This window comes from Neovison vison, chromosome 12, assembly GCF_020171115.1.
Source record: "Neovison vison isolate M4711 chromosome 12, ASM_NN_V1, whole genome shotgun sequence".
NCBI lineage: Eukaryota > Metazoa > Chordata > Mammalia > Carnivora > Mustelidae > Neogale > Neogale vison.
Genome location: NC_058102.1, coordinates 14511987 through 14533827, shown reverse-complemented (window position 1 = coordinate 14533827; position 21841 = coordinate 14511987). Strand labels below are relative to the sequence as shown.

At 46.8% G+C, this 21841-nt stretch overlaps 1 protein-coding gene across 1 annotated transcript in view; it reads right to left on the bottom strand.

Annotated features, from left to right (window-relative positions):
* Positions 1-21841, bottom strand: part of BPIFC (BPI fold containing family C) — a 41294-nt gene that overhangs the window by 7897 nt on the left and 11556 nt on the right. The window contains exons 5-13 of the mRNA XM_044228344.1: positions 18563-18691; positions 17253-17408; positions 17062-17125; positions 14945-15005; positions 13387-13478; positions 11798-11974; positions 10364-10417; positions 9229-9399; positions 8530-8597 (exon numbers count right to left, since the gene is read on the bottom strand). Coding sequence (XP_044084279.1) covers positions 8530-8597; positions 9229-9399; positions 10364-10417; positions 11798-11974; positions 13387-13478; positions 14945-15005; positions 17062-17125; positions 17253-17408; positions 18563-18691 — 972 coding nt within the window. The remainder of the gene's footprint in view (positions 1-8529; positions 8598-9228; positions 9400-10363; positions 10418-11797; positions 11975-13386; positions 13479-14944; positions 15006-17061; positions 17126-17252; positions 17409-18562; positions 18692-21841) is intronic.

Here is a 21841-nt window from a genome sequence, read left to right as displayed (position 1 = left end):
TGGCTCAGTGGGTTAAGCCGCTGCCTTCGGCTCAGGTCATGATCTCAGGGTCCTGGGATCGAGTCCCGCATTGGGCTCTCTGCTCAGCGGGGAGCCTGCTTCCTCCTCTCTCTCTGCCTGCCTTTCTGCCTACTTGTGATCTCTCTCTGTCAAATAAATAAATAAAATCTTTAAAAAAAATCCTAAAAAATGAAAATTAATACATGCCCACAACAAGTTAACATTACGGTGACTTGTCATTTTAACTCAACTCCACTCATGGTTAAGTTTAAATTATATTTCACGTGGAATGCATTTGAGTATGTGCCATGTATTTGGGGCTGGGTCATTCAAAATTAGAGTGGATAAGGTCATAATGATCTTGAAACAACTGCAAAGTATTTCCTTGTATATTCCATGGTACCTCTGGTCTCCATGCTTTTTGCTCCTGCTGTTTCCTCTTTCTGAAATTGCCCCTCTCCTGTCTTGTTGACTGGTTAACTTCTTTTCATTGTTTAAGATTTAACTCAGGAGTTACTTCTTTCAGGCACCTTTCTGTTATTACATTTAAGGAACAGATAGATATTAATGAAAGAGGTGAGTTTGCTTATTATCAGCCAATATCATGTGAATATGAATTAAGTCTCAAAACTTAAGTCAAAACTTAATTCATATTCACATGATATTGGCCGATAATCAGGAAACATAAGCGTGAGAACCAGAGACAGTTAAATCTGACAAGGATCAGAGATGGCATGGTGGCATGGTGGTTCAAACTGAGCTCAGTGGAAAGTGAAGACCAGAATCCTTAGGGGATCTTTAAAAGAAGGAAGCTGAACAGTGGAACAACACTTTGAAGGTACTGCTGGAGAAATGTGAGGGGGATGCTTCCCCTTGGCCACGCAGCTTTTTCTGATGTAGGTTCAGTTCAGAAATCTAGGCCAGTTCAGAAATCCAGGTAGAGCAAACGGCAAGCTCTAGGTTTCTGGTTCTGAGAAACACGCACGCGCAACTGTGACCACTAGGTGGCGACCGAGTTCAGTCTGTTGACCTTTCATCCTCACACTGAGTCCCTAACCTGTTTCTTCCCCCTTTCTTTTTTTTTCTAACCTGTTTCTTAAAGCACAACTACTAGGAACTAATTTTATTACAGAACCACAGAGTTCGTGGGGAGAAAGGAAGCTCAAGTAGCCCTACCCTGCAGACATATAGAAAACACAGCTTATTCACAAAGTTTTGGAGGTTTACTGTCCTGACTGTAAACCAGAACAAAAGTACAAGCACTTAAGCCTGTCAGATGGTGGTAGGGTCAAGATCTGGGTCAAGAGCAAATACAGCATAATGGAGTTCAAGTAGATCAAGGCACAGGCACTCACAATGCCACTTCTCCAACCCTGTGGCCATGGCAGACGTCGAAAATCACACCTTGCACTCAGTACTGCATAGTAATTGTTTATCTCTGTGTCCTCTGACTGTGAACCTGAGTCCAGAGCATGGCACATTAAGGCAGTTAGTGTTCATCCAGGCATCTGTCCAGCAGATACTCACTGAACACCTAATACACGTCAGCCGTGCGGCAGGTGCTGGAGATCACGACTGTGAGTTAAATCAAACACGGCCACTGCTCGCACGGAGCTTAAAGCCTCGTGGGGAGGCACACAGTAATCAAATAAGCCCACTGGTGACGGTTTAATGATGAATTGAGATAAATGCTCTGAAGGAAAGAAAAAGTTCACTGAGGCCAATGAGAGAGGAACGCTATCTAAACTGGCAGGTGCAGGAAAGTTTCGGAGTAAGGAAATACGTCCTTGAGAGCTGACATATCAAGGGTAAGCGAGATTAAAAAGGCAAATTGGGGAAGGAAGAGGGAAGGGTCTGGCGGAGGTTGCAAAGGCCCTGTGGAGGGAACAGAGGCTAGGAAGAGAGTGCTCGGGAGGCAGACAATGGTGGTAAAATTTTGATATTTATCTTAAGATATCAGAGGCTATGCTAAAAGTTTGGTATTTATCTTCAGGGCAAGGAATCTTTGGAAGTTTTTTTTTTTTTAAAGATTTTATTTATTTGACAGAGAGGGAGAGATCACAAGTAGGCAGAGAAGCAGGCAGAGAGAGAGAGGAGGAGGCAGTCTCCCTGATGATGCAGGGCTTGATCCCAGGACTCTGGCATCATGACCTAAGCTGAAGACAGAGGCTTAACCCACTGAGCCACCCAGGCGCCCCTATGGAAGGTTTCTAAAAAGGGAGATGATGTCTGCGTTTTGGAAAGATCACTCTGGCTGCAGTATGAAGAAAAGATGGGCAGCCTAAGAGGATTCCTAAGAGCTCCTTCTGTGCTCAGTAATGCTCTAGGCAATGGGAAGAACATTAATTATATTTATGATGGACAGACAGAAGCTGCATGTAGAGGAAGGATTTGCAGAATAATACAAAACAGCTTGTCTTCAGTGCTTCTTTGTGGGTTTACACTGACTTGCTGCAGGAATTCTAAGAATGTATGAAATGGTGAAGAAACCAGCATGGGTTGGAGGTAGGTGTGTGTGTGTGTGTGTTTAAGATATGGGGATGGGAATAAAACTGCCCTTTGAGGGACGCCTGGGTGGCTCAGTCAGTTAAGCTGCTGCCTTCGGCTCAGGTCATGATCCCAGGATTCTGGAATTGAGTCCCTCATCAGGCTCATTGCTTGGCAGGGAGCCTGCTTCTCTCTCTCTGCTTCTGCCTGCTTGTGTGATCTCTCTCTCTCTCTCTCTCTCTCTAACAAATAAATAAATAATCTTAAAACAAACAAACAAAAAACTGCCCTTTGAGAGAAGCACGCCACCATTTTTCTTAGCACCCAGTTTTTGCCTCTTAATCTGAGTGTTTCTCCTGCAGATTCTAGATTTGGGAGGTAGAAACATTTGCCTTTCTCTATTATCTGTATCAAGAACACTGTAGAGCACATAATCAGCGCCCAAGAAATTCTCATGGAGTGGATTATGGATAAATGAGTAAAGGGTGGGTGGGAAAGTGGTTATTGGAATTGGAATTCGGGTGGCATTGAAGGGGGCCAGTCTAAAGTAGAATGTTCATTTTAGGGAGTTATAAGAGGGAAGATTGACTCGCTAGGAAGGTAGTCAAAATGCTTGACAACCCCAGGCTGTGGATTTCATCCATGATGAAAGGCTTTTTTTTTTTTTTTTTCTTCAAGATTTATTTTAGAGAGAGGATGAGCGGGAGGGGCAGAGGGAGAGAAAATCCCAAGCAGATGCCTCGCTGACTGTGGAGCCTGATATGAGGCTCGATCTCACAACCACAACCTCGCGACCAGAGCTGAAACCAAGAGTGTCAGAGGCCTAATTGACTGTGCCACCCCAGTGCCCCCAAAGAGGAAAGGTTTTCATGTGAGGAATGTGTTAAGCCCATTCCAGTATTAAAGGACCCTCTTGATGAGGAAGAGTTCCCCAGTGTTTTATCTTCACTGCCTTCTGCAGCCTGGAAATTCCCCCAACAAGTCTGGGAGAAGCGGAAGTCATTTGTTTTTCCTCCTCTAACAGGGGCCTTGCACTGTGACATTCCTTGCCTCGGCCTCCACGGTAGCTCAGAGGGAGGGTGGAGATGGCAGTCAGCCCGGGAACGAAGCCCGAGCTCTGGTGACCTGTCTAAAGCACTGTTCTGACAGAAACTGAATCTGTTCTTCTCAGACCTGTTTTCCTTTCTGGGTTTCTTTCCAGATGGGAAATGCTTATCGCCCAAGCTGCGAGGAGTAGGGCTGGGTGGGGTTTCCATGTGCTTGTAGTCAGCTGTCTTTGCATTCTCTGAAGGTGCTGCCTGGGAGGGGTTGTAGAGTGTGTGTGTGTGTGTGTGTGTGTGTGTGTGCGCAAGCGCCTGCGTGCACTGATGTCACCAGTGTGGGGCACAGTTTGGGCGTGTCCGATGCCTCACTTGTGACAATGTCAAAATTGTTCCAGAGTTCTAAATGGTCCAAAGATACTGTATATTGGATTGCTTGAGCTTTGTAAGTTTAAAGGGGCGCCTGGGTGGCTCAGTCAGTTAAGTGTCTGCCTTCAGCTCAGGTCGTGATCCCGGGGACCTGAGATTTGAACCCCATGTCCGGCTCTCTGCTCAGCCAGGAGTCTGCTTCTCCCTCTCCCTCTGTTCCTCCTCCCTGCTGTGCTCTCTCTCTCTCAAATAAATAAACTCTTTAAGAAATAAAAAAAGGGGGGGAGTTAAAATTCAGTCATCTGTATGGTGACGAAAAAAGGGAAAGTGTTATTTAATTTGGTCTCAGAAACATCTAGTATATGGATCAGCCCGCATTGGGGTTACCTCCCGACGGAGCTGTGTTTGGAACAAAAGTCTCTGTTGTGGATAGACCAGTACAAATATGGTTTAGGACTCTGAGGGCCAATTCTAAGGCTTTTAAGGCCATCCTGACCTATCATGTCTCTTGGGATCAATTTCTCCCTCTTATTTGGTTAAAGTTTGATCCCCAAAAGGGGAAAGAAAGTAAAACTCTACTGCTGGTAGTAACTAATATTTTTTGAACACTGCTTACGTGCAGAACATCGTGCTTTTCAGACATTACCTCGTCTCCCCATAAAACAGCTCTGTGAATAGGTGCCCTGTTTTGCTGATGAGGAAACTGATATTTAGAGAGGTTGACTGACTTTCCCAGGGTCACATTGCTACCAAGCGACAGAGGTGGAATTCAAAATCAGAAACGCCTGACTACAGGGCTGTGCTCGTAATGAGACGTCCCCACCGAGGTCACGTTGATTACTCATACTCCCTGCTTTTGCTTTCATTTTTTCCTTCCCTTCATTTCTCAAAGCAGCTGTGTGCAAAGGGCTGTGTGCTTTTTCCACCTCAGATCACCTTCTGCCTGTGGCTTCTCTTCCTCTATCCAGTCTTCACACTGAGAAAGGACATGCTGCCTGCTTCAGTTCCATGGGACTCCGCGCTCATGGGTTTCCTCTTCTGGGCAAGGGTGGTCACCGTCTCAGTCTTCTAAGTCTTGGCCATGTTCACATCAAAGGCAGTATAACGTCGTAAATGAACACCCAAGGCTGTGAAAACCCTCACCCAGGTTCAAGTTCTGGGTCTGCCATTCAGTAGCTCTGTGATGTGAGCAAGTTAGTCGATCTCTATAAATGTAAAACGGGGATAATGAGTGACCTCCAGGTCTGTTCACTGAAGCTACAGACATCGATTGAAGACTGTGCCAGGTCCTGGAGGTCCAGGGTTGTGCGGTTTAAATGAAATGATATGTGTGAAGTTCTTGGCATGGGACCAGAAGACAGCAAGGACTCAATAATTAAGTAGTCATAAATACTAGGACAAAAGGCAGTTTCTCTAATAACCATCACTGGGCGGGAGACACAGGAATGAGGTGTTTCCTGAACAAGGTTTTTCTGACTAGGGGAACTCTTGCGAGGATCTTGTATAATGGAGCACCTTCTTCCCCGGGATGAGGTCAGCCCCAAATTTTAAGTAATAGCCATAGTCAACCTTCCTGAACACTTAACACGCACTTCACATGTATTAACTCATATATTCCTTACAGTAACCCCCTGAAGTGGGTTGTATTATAGTCTCATTTTATAGAGAAGGAAATGGAGGCCCAGAGAGGTTAAGTAACTTGCCTGAGGCCCCACAGCTAATGAATGGCAGGGTGGGGATCTGAACCAGCTAGTCTTGACTCTAAAGCCTCTGAGCTCACCGGCGTCTTTAAACTCACCACACTGGATTTGCCTTGATTTCTTTATCTCCTGTCTCTGTAGCCAGCTGTGAGCAGCTCCAGAAAGAGACACATTCAGGCAGGGGATGTTTAGAAAAGTGTTTTGGGGGTTAGTATTCTGGGAGCCTAATTTGGAGACCCCCTTTCCCAGGGTTTTCTCGGGGATGCTTCACTGATCCCCACGCCCCTTTACGCCTCTCCGCACTGTGCCTCTCTGACCTCACCCAAGACCACAGCAGGCCATAGGTCTGGAAGAGCAGCGCTTGCGGAACCGGGAGTGGCAGTTGCTGGCTGGGGCAGTCCTGTGGGAGGTGGGGCAGCCAGTCCCGTGGCCACAGGGAAGGCACCCCTTCAGCACAGCCTCTGCTTCTCCGCGGTCTCGCACGGGCCTCCTTGGGACTGAGCGATGCCTGGCCTATCCACCTTACCCTTCATCCTCCTGCTGCCCGAGGTCCGGCACAGCACCCCCAGCAGGAGCCATCCCGGGCAACCTTTGCAGCAGGAGATGGCCTTGCTCAGAGGGGCCCCATGCTTGGTTCAAGGCCCTGCTGTCCCCATCTTTAAATTCTTCATAAGATTCTGAACCAGGGGCTCCCCATTCTGATTTTGCAATGGGCCTTGCGAGTTGGATAGCTGGGCCTGCTCAGACCCCACGAAGGCCCCAGGAAACCTCCCCAGCATGAGAATCTGAAGGAGACCACAGGGGAACACGGAGGAGACCCCAGGAAGGCAGGAGTCTTAACCTCAGCTTGTGTTCACCGGGTCAAAGCACGCTTGTGGGCTACAGGAAGCCGGAGAATGGATCCGTGCGTTTCTTTGGGTGATGTGAACCGAGCGGGTTGCAGTTATTTTTGCAGTTACTCGTGAACGTAAACCCAATACCCTGTGAACGTGCCATTTCTTACTGGGAGGATCCCTGGAGAGGAGAGTCCGCCCAGCGGAAGCTCAGAAGGGGACCTAGTCTCTCTGCTCCTTAAGGTCTCTCTCACCGGCCTGCAAGCCTGAAGCCCCACCCGCGCTTCCTTACTTGCTTCCTTACTTCCATCCTGCCCGTGAACCAGGGCCCTGCTCGAGGGCGCAAGTGGTTTCTCCCTTCTCAAGAGCTTGCTGCCTCAGTCAGTGGCCCTGCCTCCCTTCTCCCACCTCCCTCCAGATTTCCAGCCCCCCTTTCCTATCAGTGCTGCCCTCAGGCTGCAGATGGAGGGTGCTGGCGGTGGGGCAGCTCCGGCAAACTGCACTGCAAGTTCTCTCCTTTCCTGTCTGGCCTTGCTCTGATGCTGCCTAGCTCTCTCCGGGGCCTCCCTTTCCCTCCTCCTCTCCGGCTCTCTGGCTTCCATCCTCTCAACTGGTAAAACTGTCATTTCCAAGATGACCCATCAAGGTTTAGAGTTTCATCGGCCTTGACCTTATGCAGGGTGGGCCACAGTATGATTTCGGGGGCCCTGAGGCAACTGTTGCCTCTGGGAGCCCTCCCTCCATAAAGAAATACTAAAAATTGTATTTTAAGACTATGTTGTTATAAAGATAAGTATAGTCCAGCCTGGATTGTATTCATTTTTTAATTATTTTAAAAATACACTAAAACGTTTTCATGGGTCCCTAAAGTATTCATGGGCTCTAGGCTCTGTGCCTGCTGAGACTAATGGGGAAATCAGTCCCGTATTGTAGAGCTGGGTAGAAAGTAACAGAGCCTTCTTGAAATCTTCTTTTTTTTCTGGGAAACCATACTATCTATCTATCTTTCTTTCTTTCTTTTTTTTTTTGTCATTTGTAACAATATAGTTACAAAGATAATTTTAAGGAGGAAAATCACACTCAATCCCGTATCCTAATGGCACTCTTTGTGATTCACTTCCTCGTCCAGATGGAAAGCTATTTTACATAGCTGACTGCTGCGTTTGTGCAGTTTTCCATTCTGTTTGTCCCATTTAATATCGTTTTGTTGAGGGCACCTTCCGTGTGTCTGCAGTAGTCTTCCCAACCATCCGCTGACTTACGGTGATTGACTTACTTTTCCCCTCTGTTGGTTTCCTGTTCTTTCTCGACTCTGCGTTCTCTGGCCTTTGTATAGCGTTTCGTCCCCCTTCCGGGGGTTTCATCGGAGCCATCTGGTCATTCCGAAGAGCATCTCCCCTCCACCCAGGTAGTCTCATTCAAGGCTTCGACTGTTGGCCTCGCAGGGCGGAGGAAAAGGGGCTTTGCAGACGGTTCTTCTCAATGGCGATCACTGTCCACAGTCTACCCACGTGACCCGCCCGACCCCTTCCACGGCATGCTGCATTCTCTGGAGAACCAGCTAGGCCACGGGGCGTGGTTTTGTTAAACTCTGTGGTCTAGGAAGGGGTCAGGGTGTCAGAGCCTGCAGCTACCTCAGAGACGACCCGGCCCAACTTCAGTATTTTACAGACAAGGAGACGGAGGCACAACGAGGTTCCTAGACTTGCTCCTGGTTAAGCAACCAGTGACCAGGGATTTGACACTTTGTTCCTTGACCTCCTTCCTCAAGAGCACGCTTCCTGCAATTGTTGAGGAGGGTCTTTAATTTATATCACGGTACCACTAGAAAGTGGATTTATATGATGGAATTATATTTACACATCGGCTGCGTGTTTTATTCGAACAGCATCTAATGGGAGGAGAAAGAAAGGCTCCACCACAAAGTTTTAGTGAAGCCCATAGTCTGACGTCATCGGGATCATGCCAAGAGGAGTACCTAAGTGATTCATGTTCTATCCGGTGGTAACTTTCCCCGTTCTGTTAACGTTCGCTTTGTCTCTGTGGTCTGCTGAATCACTTACCGCTAAGGTTGTCAACAGTGAAATCAATTAAACTTACCTGTTCAGAGATAATGAGCAGACCAGTCTTTGTCCCAAAATAACCAGGCCAACACTGGTGCTAGCAACCTGCAGACAACAAAAGCGCTCGTTACTAAGGGGAATGAGTCTGTCTATTTTGGCCGCAAATACAATTTCTTATACTGGAAATACCAGAAGCTCCACTTTTCCTCTTCTTGCTAGAGATACTGGGAAGAAGCAGATCTGAAAATACTCTCTTGTGGGCAGGGAAACTAACTATAAAGACTTTTTAAGAATCTCCCTTAAATTGCTCTATTTTTTCCTCACCTTTCTTCTCCATATACTGTGTGTGTGTGTGTGTGTGTGTGTGACATTTCGTGTAGAATCACTGTATTTGTCCCTTTCCATTGGGTTGTGTTTGGCCTCCCTCTGCTCAAATAACCTTGAATTCCACTGACTTATTTTGGGGAAAAACAGAAGAAAGTCAGTGATCAATGTAACTGCAGCTGAGGGAAGGGCACGTAGGGCGTGGGGGAGGGGGAGAGCTGTTTTACCATGAGGGGGTATGAGCACCTGCCCCCCCCCCACTGCCCCCACCCTGTCCCCCCCTGTCCTCACCACTAACTGACAAATCAGACCTCACACTCCCAGACACTGAGCAGAGCCCTGCTGGTCAGTGGCCCGCTGTGGGAACGGGACGGGTCTCCCCAGGCCGCCCTCCTGCCCCCACAGGCCTTACAAAGTCCATAGACACGATGGCTTCCGCGGTTGAGTTCTCGGTCTGGGCGAGGAGCACGATGGAGGCAGGGATGTCCAGGGTGAAGTTACCCGGCTGCAGACTGATTGCAGGAGGCTCTGTTGCCATGACCTGCACCATGAAGGGCTGGGACAGGAGGTAGATCTCTGCGATCTGCAAAGTTCAAAGAAAAAAGTGGAGACCAGGGAGCTGAGTTGATGGGAAATCACACGTTTGGGGTAGCCTGGGTGATTAAACTTTACGTCATGCTGTCAGAATAGAAATAAAGCTCTTCGGCTATTATACCACCACCACACAAGACAAATAATAATGATGGCTGACATGCACTGAGCTTATCTGAATTGTCTGGTTTAATCTTCACAAAATCCCTGTGGGCAGGTTCTATCAGAATCCCCATTTCACAGCTGAAGACAGTGAGCCTCTGGTTAAATAATTTCCTTCACTTCCAGATACATTAAAGAACAGGGATTCAAGTCTAGGTGTGCCTCGAGGTCCTTGTTCTAGAATCAGGAAGCTCGGTGAGCATCTCTCTGTCCTCAAGAGCAAACCTGAGCCTTTCAGGACACTGTGTCCAATATTCAGGGGCTGAGAAGGCATGACATTAAGAGTTGCTTCACTAAGGGCACAGACATGGGCACTCTTCCCCCATTTCCCATTGAAGCTTATTAATTCAAATGTGTGGTGGGAACTTAGGGAAGGGACAGTTGATTTGTTTTGTAAACTTATGATGCCTTTAACAGTAACTTGTTTAATAAATATCTGTGGCTATTTTATTAAAAGAAAAAAAAATCTGAGGCCCCCCAGCTGCAGAGTCAGATTGCTGACTCTTGGTTTTGGCTCAGGTTGAGATCTCACGGTGGTGAGGTCAAGCCCTGCATCGGGCTGGCTCTCATCGCCAAGTCTGCTTAAGACTCTCCTTCTGCCCCTCCCCTGCCGCTTATGCTCACTCTCTCTAAAATAAATAAATCTTACCGAAAAAAGAAAAAAAAAATCTCTTCAGAATGGAAAGATGGACTCAGGTTTGGACCAAAAGGAATAGAGAGAACCCATTAATCTTCCAGAAGTAACTGCTGTGAATCCAGATACACTACCAAGGAGTCAGACTCCCAGTACTCACCCGGGAAAGCACATTGCCAAGGCCTTGAGAGTTTTGAACCAAATGGTTGGAAATCTGGAAAATCAAGATCATCGTGTTACTGTAAGATTTTTACCTGGGTTCTCTCTTCTTTTTTTTTTTTTTTAAAGATTTTTTATTTATTTATTTGAGAGAGAGAGACAGTGAGAGAGAGCATGAGCGAGGAGAAGGTCAGAGAGCGAAGCAGACTCCCCATGGAGCTGGGAGCCTGATGTGGGACTCGATCCCGGGACTCCAGGATCACGCCCTGAGCCGAAGGCAGTCATCCAACCAACTGCGCCACCCAGGCGTCCCATACCTGGGTTCTCTCTTAAGGGGAAAACCTAGCTTTCCTTGTATTTTTATGAATCATGAAGTTGTTACATCAACAAACGATTAGTGTTTAATAGTGGCCTATCATTTAATAGCCCAACCATAGGAAGTCTGAGGCTCAAAGAAGTGAAGTCACTTGCCCAAGGTCACACAGGAAGTACCTTCCTTTTCAGTAAGTGTCTTTTAACCTTCGCAATACTGTGTAGGCCACACACGTATGATCCATGCATAATCATCCTACAGTGGTTAACAAGAACCCTTGTATATATTGCCCACCTCTTCAGAGGTTGCTGAGACAAAGGATACTTAGGTAATTCATCTTCACAAATGAATGTTTTCCAAATCTGAAGCTAGGTTTCTCTAATTCTCGGCAGTCTGCGGTCACGGGTGCTGCCATACCTGGTATTCTGAACCCAAGTTTTAGAACCACTTGTATAATTAAGACCCATGGAATGAAAAGATTAATAGGCAATGCTTAATAAAAGTTGTTGGTTGGCTAGAGAGAATGTTCTCACCATGAAAGGGAGGGGCGTGGCAAAGAGAATCCATGAGTATGTGTCCTCTTAGTGGTCATTGTAGATAATTCAGTTGCAATTACCAACAGGACAAATATTGGTGCTGGCATTAAACCAGGCATGGCGATGATGATGACGGTAAGCAACCCATAAAGAACACTTCCTCCGTGCTAGGCATGAATGCGTTCCGTATATTTAAACCTCTCTACTGTCCATATCAACCTTATAAGTATGGAATTATTATTCCCATTTTCTAAATGATGATACTCTGGCACAGAAAAGTTAAATACATTGAAGATGCCCAAAGTCACAGGTCATAAGTGGTGGAGGGGAGTCCAGGCATTATTTAAGATTAATCTAGAACAGTGGCCTGGTATCCTACACAATTGAAATTAGTAGACTTAGAAACCCAACAACTCTCAAGATACTAAAAGCTTTCAGTTCACAATCCCTTTATTCATGACCTGCTAGGGTTGATAGTCTAAAAGGGCCCAGGAAATAGAAATCATGACGTAAAACTCCCATAATGGACTACTTATAATAAGACGAAATGCTGGAGCTGACTGTCCCATCCATGAACTCTCCTTACCTCTTTCATGGAGAGAGTGACATTGAAGGCCCCAGCTGTAAAGTAAGCAAAGGATGCAGATTTGAAGAAAAACTCGGAGATTCCAATATAGAGCATAGAGTCGTGGTGTTCTGGCAGCGCAAAAGGAACTGGTGAGAAGGGGGGGTCGCTGAGGTTGTCCAGGGGGTAGAATACGCCCTGTGGGAAAACAGAGAGAAAGATCAGGGTATCAGGTCAAGACCCGGGTGTACAGCACTGAGAAGGTGGATCTGCTCATTCAGAATCAGACAAATACCAGAAACTCAGTAGGGGTTAAAATGCAACAGGGCCTTTTGACTCCTTGACCAGTGACGATGGTCTGGCAGCTCTGATGAGTTCTTGAGCGTATGAGGATGTGTCTGTCCACTCTGGGCTGTAACCTTCTCTCAGAAGGCAGGTGTATTTTACCTGGACACACAGCTCTGCATCGTTCCTGCGGGGCATGTAGAGATGCCAAACCCTTGACCTTCGAACTGTGGCTGCTGAGCCTCTGGGGTGGCACAGAAAGCCTCAGAAGGACCCGGGACTCTCAATGGGTTAAAGCATTTCCCACGCATTCCTGATGCTGCCCTCAGTGGCTATAGGATGTTATTACAAGATGTCTTGAGTAACATTTAACTGATTTGAAAGACTCGAAGTGATTGAAATATAAGTCAGGGGTGCCTGGGTGGCTCAGTCGGTTAAGTGTCTGCCTTTGGCTCAGGTCATGATCCCAGAGTCCTGGGATCGAGCCTCGAATCCATCTGGGCTCCCTGTTCAGCAGGCAGTCTGCTTCTCCATCTCCATCCCCCCTTCCCCCAGCTCATGCTCGCTGTCTTTCTCTAATAAATAAATAAATAAATAAAATCTCTTTAAAAAAAAGATTTGACAGAGAGAGCACAGCAGGGGGAGCAGGAGGCAGAGGGGGAGGGAGAAGAAGGCTTCCCACTGAGCAGGGAGCCTGATGTGGGGCTGGATCCCAGGACCCTAGGATCATGACCTGGGCCAAAATCAGATGCTTAATAACTGAGCTACCCAGGAGCCCCTAAATAAATAAAATCTTAAAAAAAAAAAAGAAATATAAGTCAATATGCACTTCAAAAAAAAAAAACAAAAAAAACCCCCACAGTTACTAACCATGGGGCAAAACTAAATGTAAAGACAGTCTCTTTTCCAGAATCAGCAAATACCATTTTCATGTGCAAATGGCCCTGACCAAGGTCAAGAGGTCGACAGCCCTCAGTTAAGCGGGCTGACCAGACAGGAACAGGAGTGTCCGTATGAACAATCTGCTGATGGGTTGAGCCCCTCTTCCTGCTGCCTCTTAGCCTTAGACCTGACCCCACAGACACAATCATCATGATACTTTCCTTAAGGAAGGCAGTCGTATGTTGGGCAAATCCAAACCATCATCTACCGATCAAGAAACTGCTGAAGGGTCTTTTGAAAGAACACAAGCATGAGGGAATTGCTTGAAAGGACATTAAATTATTTGAAGAGTATTTAGTGATATTTCCTTCTGCATAGAATATTTGCTCTTTGAATACTGGCTGTTGATAGCCAGGACGAGAATTTGGTGATGAAAAAGTTACCTTCAAATTCAGCTCCATGTAATTCTCAGTTATCTCCGGAGAACTGATTAGGGAGTAGTCCAGGAGAGTATAGTTGTCAATCTTGGTTAAAACTAAATAAAAATAAAAATGAAAATTCATATTTATTAAAGGTATAGTATAGCATCTGACTATTATCTATGCAGAGCAATGTAATTTTAATTCTCTGTTATTTAAAATAATAATTATTCTTATTTCGTAAGTAATACATGCTCACTTTTCAAAACCTGGGATAAGTAGGTAAGTCAAAAGAAGAAAGTAAACCCCCCCCCTTTTTTTAAAGATTTTATTTATTTATTTGACAGAGAGAGATCACAAGTAGGCAGAGAGGCGGAATCATGACCTGAACTGCAGGCAGAGGCTTACCCCACTGAGCCACCCAGGCACCCCAATTCGTTCTTTGTATCATCATTTTCAGAGCACAGCAGGAGGCGAGGGGCCGCAGGAGGCAGGATTTCAGAGTCTGAGGCAGGTTGTATGCTAAGGAGTGCAGTGCTTAGGAGTCAGACCCGGCCTGGGAGAGCAGCTTTCCTGGCCAGCACCACGTGCTCTGTGATATGAAGACCTCCCACCCCCGCCCCCGCCCCCGATCTAGAGCAAAACGTCTGAGTGGCATACCTTCTCCTCTTGCACACCGGGCTGCTTGATTCCACAAAGGGTGGCAAGCAACAAGAAGAGACAAAGGGACTTGTCAAGGTGAGGGAACAGTAGTGCCCCATGTCACTATCGTTTTGTTTTTTTTTTTTAAATGTATTTATTTGACAGAGATCACAAGCAGGCAGAGAGAGAGAGAGAGAGGAGGAAGCAGGCTCCCCGCTGAGCAGGGAGCCCGACGTGGGACTTGATCCCAGGACCTGGGATCATGACCTGAGCCGAAGGCAGAGGCTTTAACCCACTGAGCCACCCAGGTGCCCCACTATCGTTTTTTAAAATGCTTTCAAATTCAGTCTGGACAGATCCCATCACCATGCTGTGAGGGGAGCAGGACCTGCCCATTTTAAATGATAATGAGGAGTGGACGGGACAAGGGATGGTGCAGGGGTAAGAAGTGGAAGGGACTGGACCCCTCAGGGTTTAATGCAGTGGTGGTAAAGAAACAGGAATTCAATACACGGCTATTCGAATAAGTGGGGGGAGGGGAAGCTCTGCCAGGCAGGGAGGGCAGCATGAGCCCAGCAAGGGCGTGGGGGCAGTAGAAGCAGTCTGATGGCAGGAGAGCAGAGAAAGGGACAAGATGAGGCTGAGACGGGTGGGCTGAGCCCGCGCGTGGGGGGCAGGTCTTGTAGTCCGTGTGAAAGCATTTGGACTTGATCCTGAGGCAGCAAGCAGCCACCGAAGGGGCTAGAACAGGGGGAGGAAGGGGCTAACTTGGTTGAGATTAGTATGAATCATCCAGAAGAGGATGGATTTCGTGCGAGAGCGGGCGTTTCCCGTGGCTCTAGTTTGCAGAGGGTCAAGCAGGTAGGAGAGCTGGCCGGCAGAGCACCAGAGTCTGAGGGCGGTTAGAGGACCGTCCCGAAGAGGCAGCCCGAGGACTCACCCTCCAGCATGCTGAGGTTGGCGTTCAGGGCTCCCACCTCACTCATGATCATGGGACAGAGCTGGCCATAAAAGGAATAAAAAAATTGCAGGTTACCACATTGCACTATTTAGGGGTCTAGACCCTGCCAGCCAAGTCCTTCCGGTTAGGATCCATCCTCCCTTCGGCCTCCAGGACCTTCCCTCAAATTCACTGATGCCGGTGGGCCCCCCACTCTGTGTGTATGCGTGCCACATCATGGAATGCGGGCTAAACTTGGGAGCAACCGGGACCACATCCAGTCAGCCCCGTGAAAGAATGAGCCCCTAGATTCTCTTTCTCGTGCGGTCACCCCGAGGACCTGCTGCTGGGCCTTTCCCGGCTGCGGGGACGCCACTGCCTCTGGGCGCAAGCTGAGGCCCTCACTGTCCCACTCGGCTGGCTTGAGAGCCCAGTTGTGAGACCTCTGTTAGATCAGAACCCCTTCTGGAGTTAGAAAAGCGATCTTGACTTGGACTCGAGCTTGTCTTTAGGAAGGAGGAAGTGTGCCAACATGGGTGGGCCACCGTGTGCCAGGCGGGTGCTAAGCACTCGGCGTGGCGGTTACTAGAGAGGCTTGGGAGCCTGGCCGCCTCGGGTTGACTCCCTTGGCACGCGATTTGTAGTCTGTTTTCAGCTTCCTCACTTGCAACAAGGGGACGATAATTGTACCTACTTCGTCATGCTGTTGTGAGCAGAAACAGAAGTAATCCATGTACAGCCGCCCAGCACACAGCAAACATTCAGTAAATGTCAGCTGTGCTGCTTTAACCCTATGTTGGCCTCATGGCAGTGCTGAGAGGTGGGCACCACGGTCCGCCCTTCACAGATGGGAACAGCGATGTCTGGAGAGCGTAACTGGGTTGCCAGGGGTTACATAACTGGGACTTGGAATCCAGCTAGCTGTGGTCTGAGTGCTCTTTTCTGTTTTCCCGTGGCACAGAGGGACTACCTGAAGCAAAGTGCCCATGGCTCTAAGGCCTGCACACACTCCAGGCAAACTTAGCTAGTGGCTTCCTGTCTGAGGCCAGAGAACCACGCCTGGTTTCCAGCAGAGGAGCGGTGGCAAGTGTGGGGTCCCCCAGCCGACAGGGCTTTCCCTGTCACTCTCTTGCACGCCCGTGCGCCGGCCCTCAGCACCTGCCAGGTGAGCCTAGAGAAAGCCTGGGCAACCTCGGAGTGCCCCGACCAGCTGGGCAAGCTCCTCGGACAAGCTGCCGAATGTATTTACACGTTGATTTCCTCACTGACATTCATCAAGCACCCGCTGCCTGCCCGGGAGGAGGGGATGGAGGCTTCCAGATACCGTTTCCATCTTCTCATTTCCCATCCTCCTCATCCTTCTCCTCGTCTCCCCCCAGATATGGGTAAAGCGTCCAGAAATGGTCTGGCCTGGACTGGAAAGAGGGCACACAGCCAATTCCATCTCTCCCCTTCCTCAAACACCACATTCTGGAATCCAGACACTTGTCCCTTTGGAAGTGATCTTAACCGATATGGTTTCTTAGAAACACCCTTTCTTCTCTCCCATTCCTTACCTGTCAAAATTGTACTTATTCTTCAAGGCCCAGTTCAAGGCCCTGCATCCTCTAAAAACTATCCCCCAGGAGACTTTCAGACCCTTTCGACTGAATCTTTCCACTTCCCTGAACCCCTTTGGTTCAGTCTAATGACCATGTAATTATGTATTAAATCCAAATACTCATTCAGTCATTGTTCCACAAGCCTCAGTTGGGTTTACCTAAAAACATAATAAGCTTATTCCTATTTTATATCCCCAACAGCCTGTAGCCTCGTGCTGGGCACACAGTTGGTGCACAATAAATAAACGCGTGTTGGTTGTTTGCCCATCCTGTGCTGAGCACTCGAGGGAGGGAATACTGTTTCATTCATCCCTGCGTCCCCAGCACCTACCACACTGGCCCATGGGGGGCACTGGCGAAACTAGTAAAGTGCAAGGGATAATGTGTCTGAAAATGCCTTGGATGATGCCTGGCATACAACAGGTGCTCAATAAAGGTTTATTGACTAAGAATTAGGTAAAACATGGCAGAACTGTTGAGCATTTTACTGTGGTTGCATCACCTCTAAAGACTTACCATTTCATTTAAGTTCTTTAAAATGGGTTTCTCCATGGGTTCAGCAAAGGAGTTGTACAGGACACTGGGGAGAAGAGAGAAAAAAAAAACGGGCTTAATTCAGGAACCGAATCTGCCGGTGGTGAACCTCCTCAGGCTCTCCCGGGTAATCCGGTTCCAGACCAGCAACTGCCCATGATGCTATTGCTCACCTGAGGTCTCCGGAAAATGACACGTGGGCGTGGCTCACTTGGGCATAACAGTCTTGGAGCTTCATGATTGGGTGACCAAAGTTGTTGCGGGCCAGGACAATGATACCGGTGAAGAAGACGCCAGAGAGAAACAGATCAGCTCCTCCTGTGTCTTGGCTGTTGAGAGAAAGTGCAAGGTTACCCAGGCCTGGGCAGGGGTGAGATGGGTCCTTTCTCTGATTACCCACAGCCTCTAAGCTCCTGGAGGGAAGGACCTTTGTCACCAAGAACAGGTAGGAGCAGAGTAGGTGCTGAGCGTTTTACCAAACAAAAGACGTAATGAATATGGGGATGGGGACAGCTTTAGCTTAGCATTTTTATCCTGGGTGCTTGGCCCCCACGGTGGCCGAGCACGTATTAAACACCATTCATATACAATGCTTGTGTGGACGGAGAACATGGGGTAGGCTTATTTAGGATGAGCACAGATGGGGACGGGACACTAGATGCAGTCTGTGAACTCTTTGAGGCACACACTCCATACCCCCAGGAGAAGCTCATAGCATAAGCACTTAGTATGTGGCTGATGAGTCAGCAAAGAAATGAATGAATCCCTGAATCTATGTTACTTATGGGAGAATAAATATACCATTTCTTTACAGTGTACAAGTGTAGAGTTCTTGAGATGGGGATAAATGGTCCTTGGTTGGCACTCAATAAATGGTTGTTGAATGACCAAGTGGATGAGTAGATGCTCTTTCTGGGGAACTAACCGGGGTAGACCTAAACATTACCATGACCGTGACTTCCACGCATTAGTCGGTCTTTCAGTAGTTGGTCTTTGAATTTGATCCCTCCTTTCTCTGAGAGTGCGCAAAGGCCTTTTGGTAGGGAGAGAATTGGGCTCCCCATGACTTTTAACCTCTAATCTCCTTGTGAGGTAGGAAGGCCCATTTCCCATCAGTTGCCCCAAGGATGGGGAAGTGTGTGGAATGGCCCAAGAACACACAGTGACTCACTGAAGGTCTAAAATGTTGAGCACATGTCCATTGCTCCAATGGTCAGGGACTCCCAGCTCTTAGGAAGTCTTAAATGACAGTTTGCTCTGCCTTTAAGGGAAGGATGCTTCTCAGCCTCCCACTCTCCCCTGCCCAGACCCCAGCAGAGATATTCTGATTTATATCTCTCCTGGAAAATTGTGCTCTTGAGAAAGATTGTTAGTGGCAGAGGGAAAGAAGCCCAATGTCAAAAACACCAACTAAATTATGTACTTTCAATTTCGTTCCACTTCTCCCTAGAACAGCCACAGAAGCTTTGAGAGGAATACTTACAAGAGCGGAGACTTGACTTCCCAGTCGGTGCTGATGTTGGCGGTACCGTGGTTGGTCAGGGCCTTGATTCCCACACCAGGCACAAAGGCTAATGAAGTATTTGGAAATGAGAAGGCATGGATTTTTATGCTATAAAACAAAAACAGAGAGGTTAGCCCATGTCTTCTAGCGCATCTCTAAGTAAGGCAAAATCATAGAGGAGGTTTGTGGAACTCGCAAAAGCAATCATGAATTCCTATGGAGGAAGGAACCTCAGGTCAGAGGAGCTGTCTCTGGGCACTGCCTTCTTCTTCTTTTTTTTTCTGAACTCGTAACCCTAAGATCAAGAGTCAGATGCTTAACTGACTGAGCCCCCCAGGTACCTCCGGGCACTGCCTTCTAATTCCCCTTTAACACTTGCCAAGAGGCCCCTGGTATCTAATTGAGGGGGAAATGAGCAAGTATAGAAACAAATTTGAAAATAATCAATTTTTTTTTTAGTTTCATTAAAGACAGTATGAGGTACAACATTGCCATCATGTTTTTTCCCTTCAGCTGCTCCAGTGTTTCTCAGTGAGGGGAGATATTATTTTGGATGGGACAACTATTTGGTACAGAGGACTGTTATACACATCTCAGGGTACCTGGCTTATTCGCCAACTAAATGCCACCAGAGCCCCTCCCCCCCATCATGGGACAATCACAAGGGCGCCTTCCTCATATTCCCAGATGTCCTCCATGTGGACAGTATCTTCCCTGGTTTAGAAACTCAGAGTTTTACTTCCCCTAGGACTGTCTGAGCTGTCAATGGTAGGCAGGAGGCAATGGGCTGCATGGAATCTGTATAGGTAGACAGCTCATGTGCTAAGTGATTGCTCCCTGCCGGGCACTGCGGTAAGCACTTTACATGCATTAGATCATTTTAATCCCCACAATAATCCCATGAGGTTGTTGCTGGTTTTGCAATCTGCAATCCAGAGATGAGAAGATAAGGAACGTGGCTGAAGTCATATATAAGCGGCAGAACCAGACCTGGAGCCCTCCCCCATCTGTCTCAGACGGTTCCTAGCCAGTAGGCTATGCCACTTCATGTATTATGCAAGGGGCCCTTGACGTGGAGCTGAGTTTTGTGCTAGCCGTGCAACCCTGGGTGAGACACTTAACTCTTTCAGTTAGTCACCCAGAGGAAGGGTTACTCATGGGTACGTCAAGAAGACAAAATGAGATCATCTGCTTATAACTGTGGTATGGGAGGAAGGCATTGTTATGAACTAAGATTAAGAAAAACGTAAAACAGGGTGCCTGGGTGGCTCAGTGGGTTAAGCCGCTGCCTTCGGCTCAGGTCATGATCTCAGGGTCATGGGATCGAGTCCCGCATTGGGCTCTCTGCTCAGCAGGGAGCCTGCTTCCTCCTCTCCCTCTCTCTGCCTGCCTGTCTGCCTGCTTGTGATCTCTGTCTGTCAAATAAATAAATAAAATCTTTAAAAAAAAAAAAAAGAAAAGAAAAACGTAAAACATAAATGTGATGCTGATAACAAATGCTTATTTACTATTTCTTCTACTTTGCATCCTTTCCCACATGTCTTTGTTATACACTCTGAGTCCACTATGGGGAGAAGATGGTAGAAGTTCATTTAACAGATCTTGGAAATATTTTCAGTTTGATACATATAGGTCTAATGCATTCTTTGTAGCCAAGCTATGGATATATCATTAAAGAAAATAATTTATTTTTGCTGGACATCTAGGTCATTTCCAGCTATTTCTGTGTTATAAACAATGCCATGCTGAACATCCTCAAACATGCTGTTCATGTGTGTGTCTTTCTAGTAAGGATGCTGAGAAGTGGGATTGGTAGGTCGAAGGGCATGAATTTAAAAAAAAGTTCTTGTAAATAGCCTTCTAAAATAGCTCTAATAGGGGCACCTGGGTGGCTCAGTGGGTTAAGCCTCTGTCTTCAGCTCAGGTCATGCTCTCGGGGTCCTGGGATCGAGCCCCCTTCGGGGGTCTCTGCTCAGCAGGGAGCCTGCTTTCCCCTCTTTCTCTGCCTGCCTCTCTGCCTACTTGTGATCTCTCTCTTTCTCTCTCTCTCTCTCTGTCAAATAAATAAATAAAATATTTAAAAAAATAGCTCTAATAAAAATGATATATGAGCCACATATATAATTAAAAATCTAGTAACCACATTTAAAAAAGGGAAAAGAAACAGGTGAGAGTGATTTCATTAATATTTTTTTATTTAACCCAATATACCTAAAATAGTATTATTTCAACACATAATCAATATAATAATTATTGATGGGATATTTTGTTTTCTCTTTTTCAAAATAAGTCTTCAACATATGTTTTTTTTTTTTTTTTACATTCATAATATGACTCAGTCTGGACATTGAATTTCATCAGAAATCCTTGCCCTGTATTTGGGTTGGATAAAACTGTCAACGGAAGAAGTGCATTTCTGTCCTCAAATTGTTCCATGTATACCTAAAAGCTTTTCAATAATTGACTTGAGTACCATTTTTTATTTTTAAATTAATTACAATTAAATAAGTAAAGCTTCACTGCCTCAGTTGCACTATTCCCATTTCCAATGCCCAGGAGCCACACGTGGCTCCGGTGTGGGCAGCACAGGTCAGAGTATTGTACCAGTTTCTCTACTCTGAATAGCAATCTTCACCAACACATCATGAGTTTTTATGAGTGTTTATCTCTGGATTTTTCTGCTGGGGCATTATCGTCACTGTAACTAAATAATTCATTTTGTAAACATATTATGTCCATCTCTCTTATTGGACATTAAGGGCAGGGGATATCTGTGTCCCTCACTACAATATCCCCTATGCTTAGAACAAAGCCTTGGTACCTAGTAGGTACTCGATAAATACTTATTGAATGGCCGCCTCTATTAGCAACTAGAGCATTTGCTAGGAGCTTTTCCTAGATCACATTCTTCTCCCCATCCCCCCAACCCTTCCAAAAAACTCATGGTTTTATAGGATGGTACCCTTGATAACACAGAAAGTATTACTCCAAAGGGTTAGAGCAACAGGGAATTATCACTGGACTGATAGAGCCTTGGGGGCAAATTGTGAATCACAGATAATTGCTTATAAAATCCTGACTCTGCTTTACCTTCAAGACTGAGCTGAAACTGACAATGATGTTCTCTCCCTGAATCGCACTTTGGGGCTTTTGTTGGCAACTACGACTGCCAACTGCTCTCTGAACATCCATTCCTCCTTCTGAATCCCTGAATTTGTTCAGGATGACAAAGATATCTGCTTGGAAAATGAATTTTCC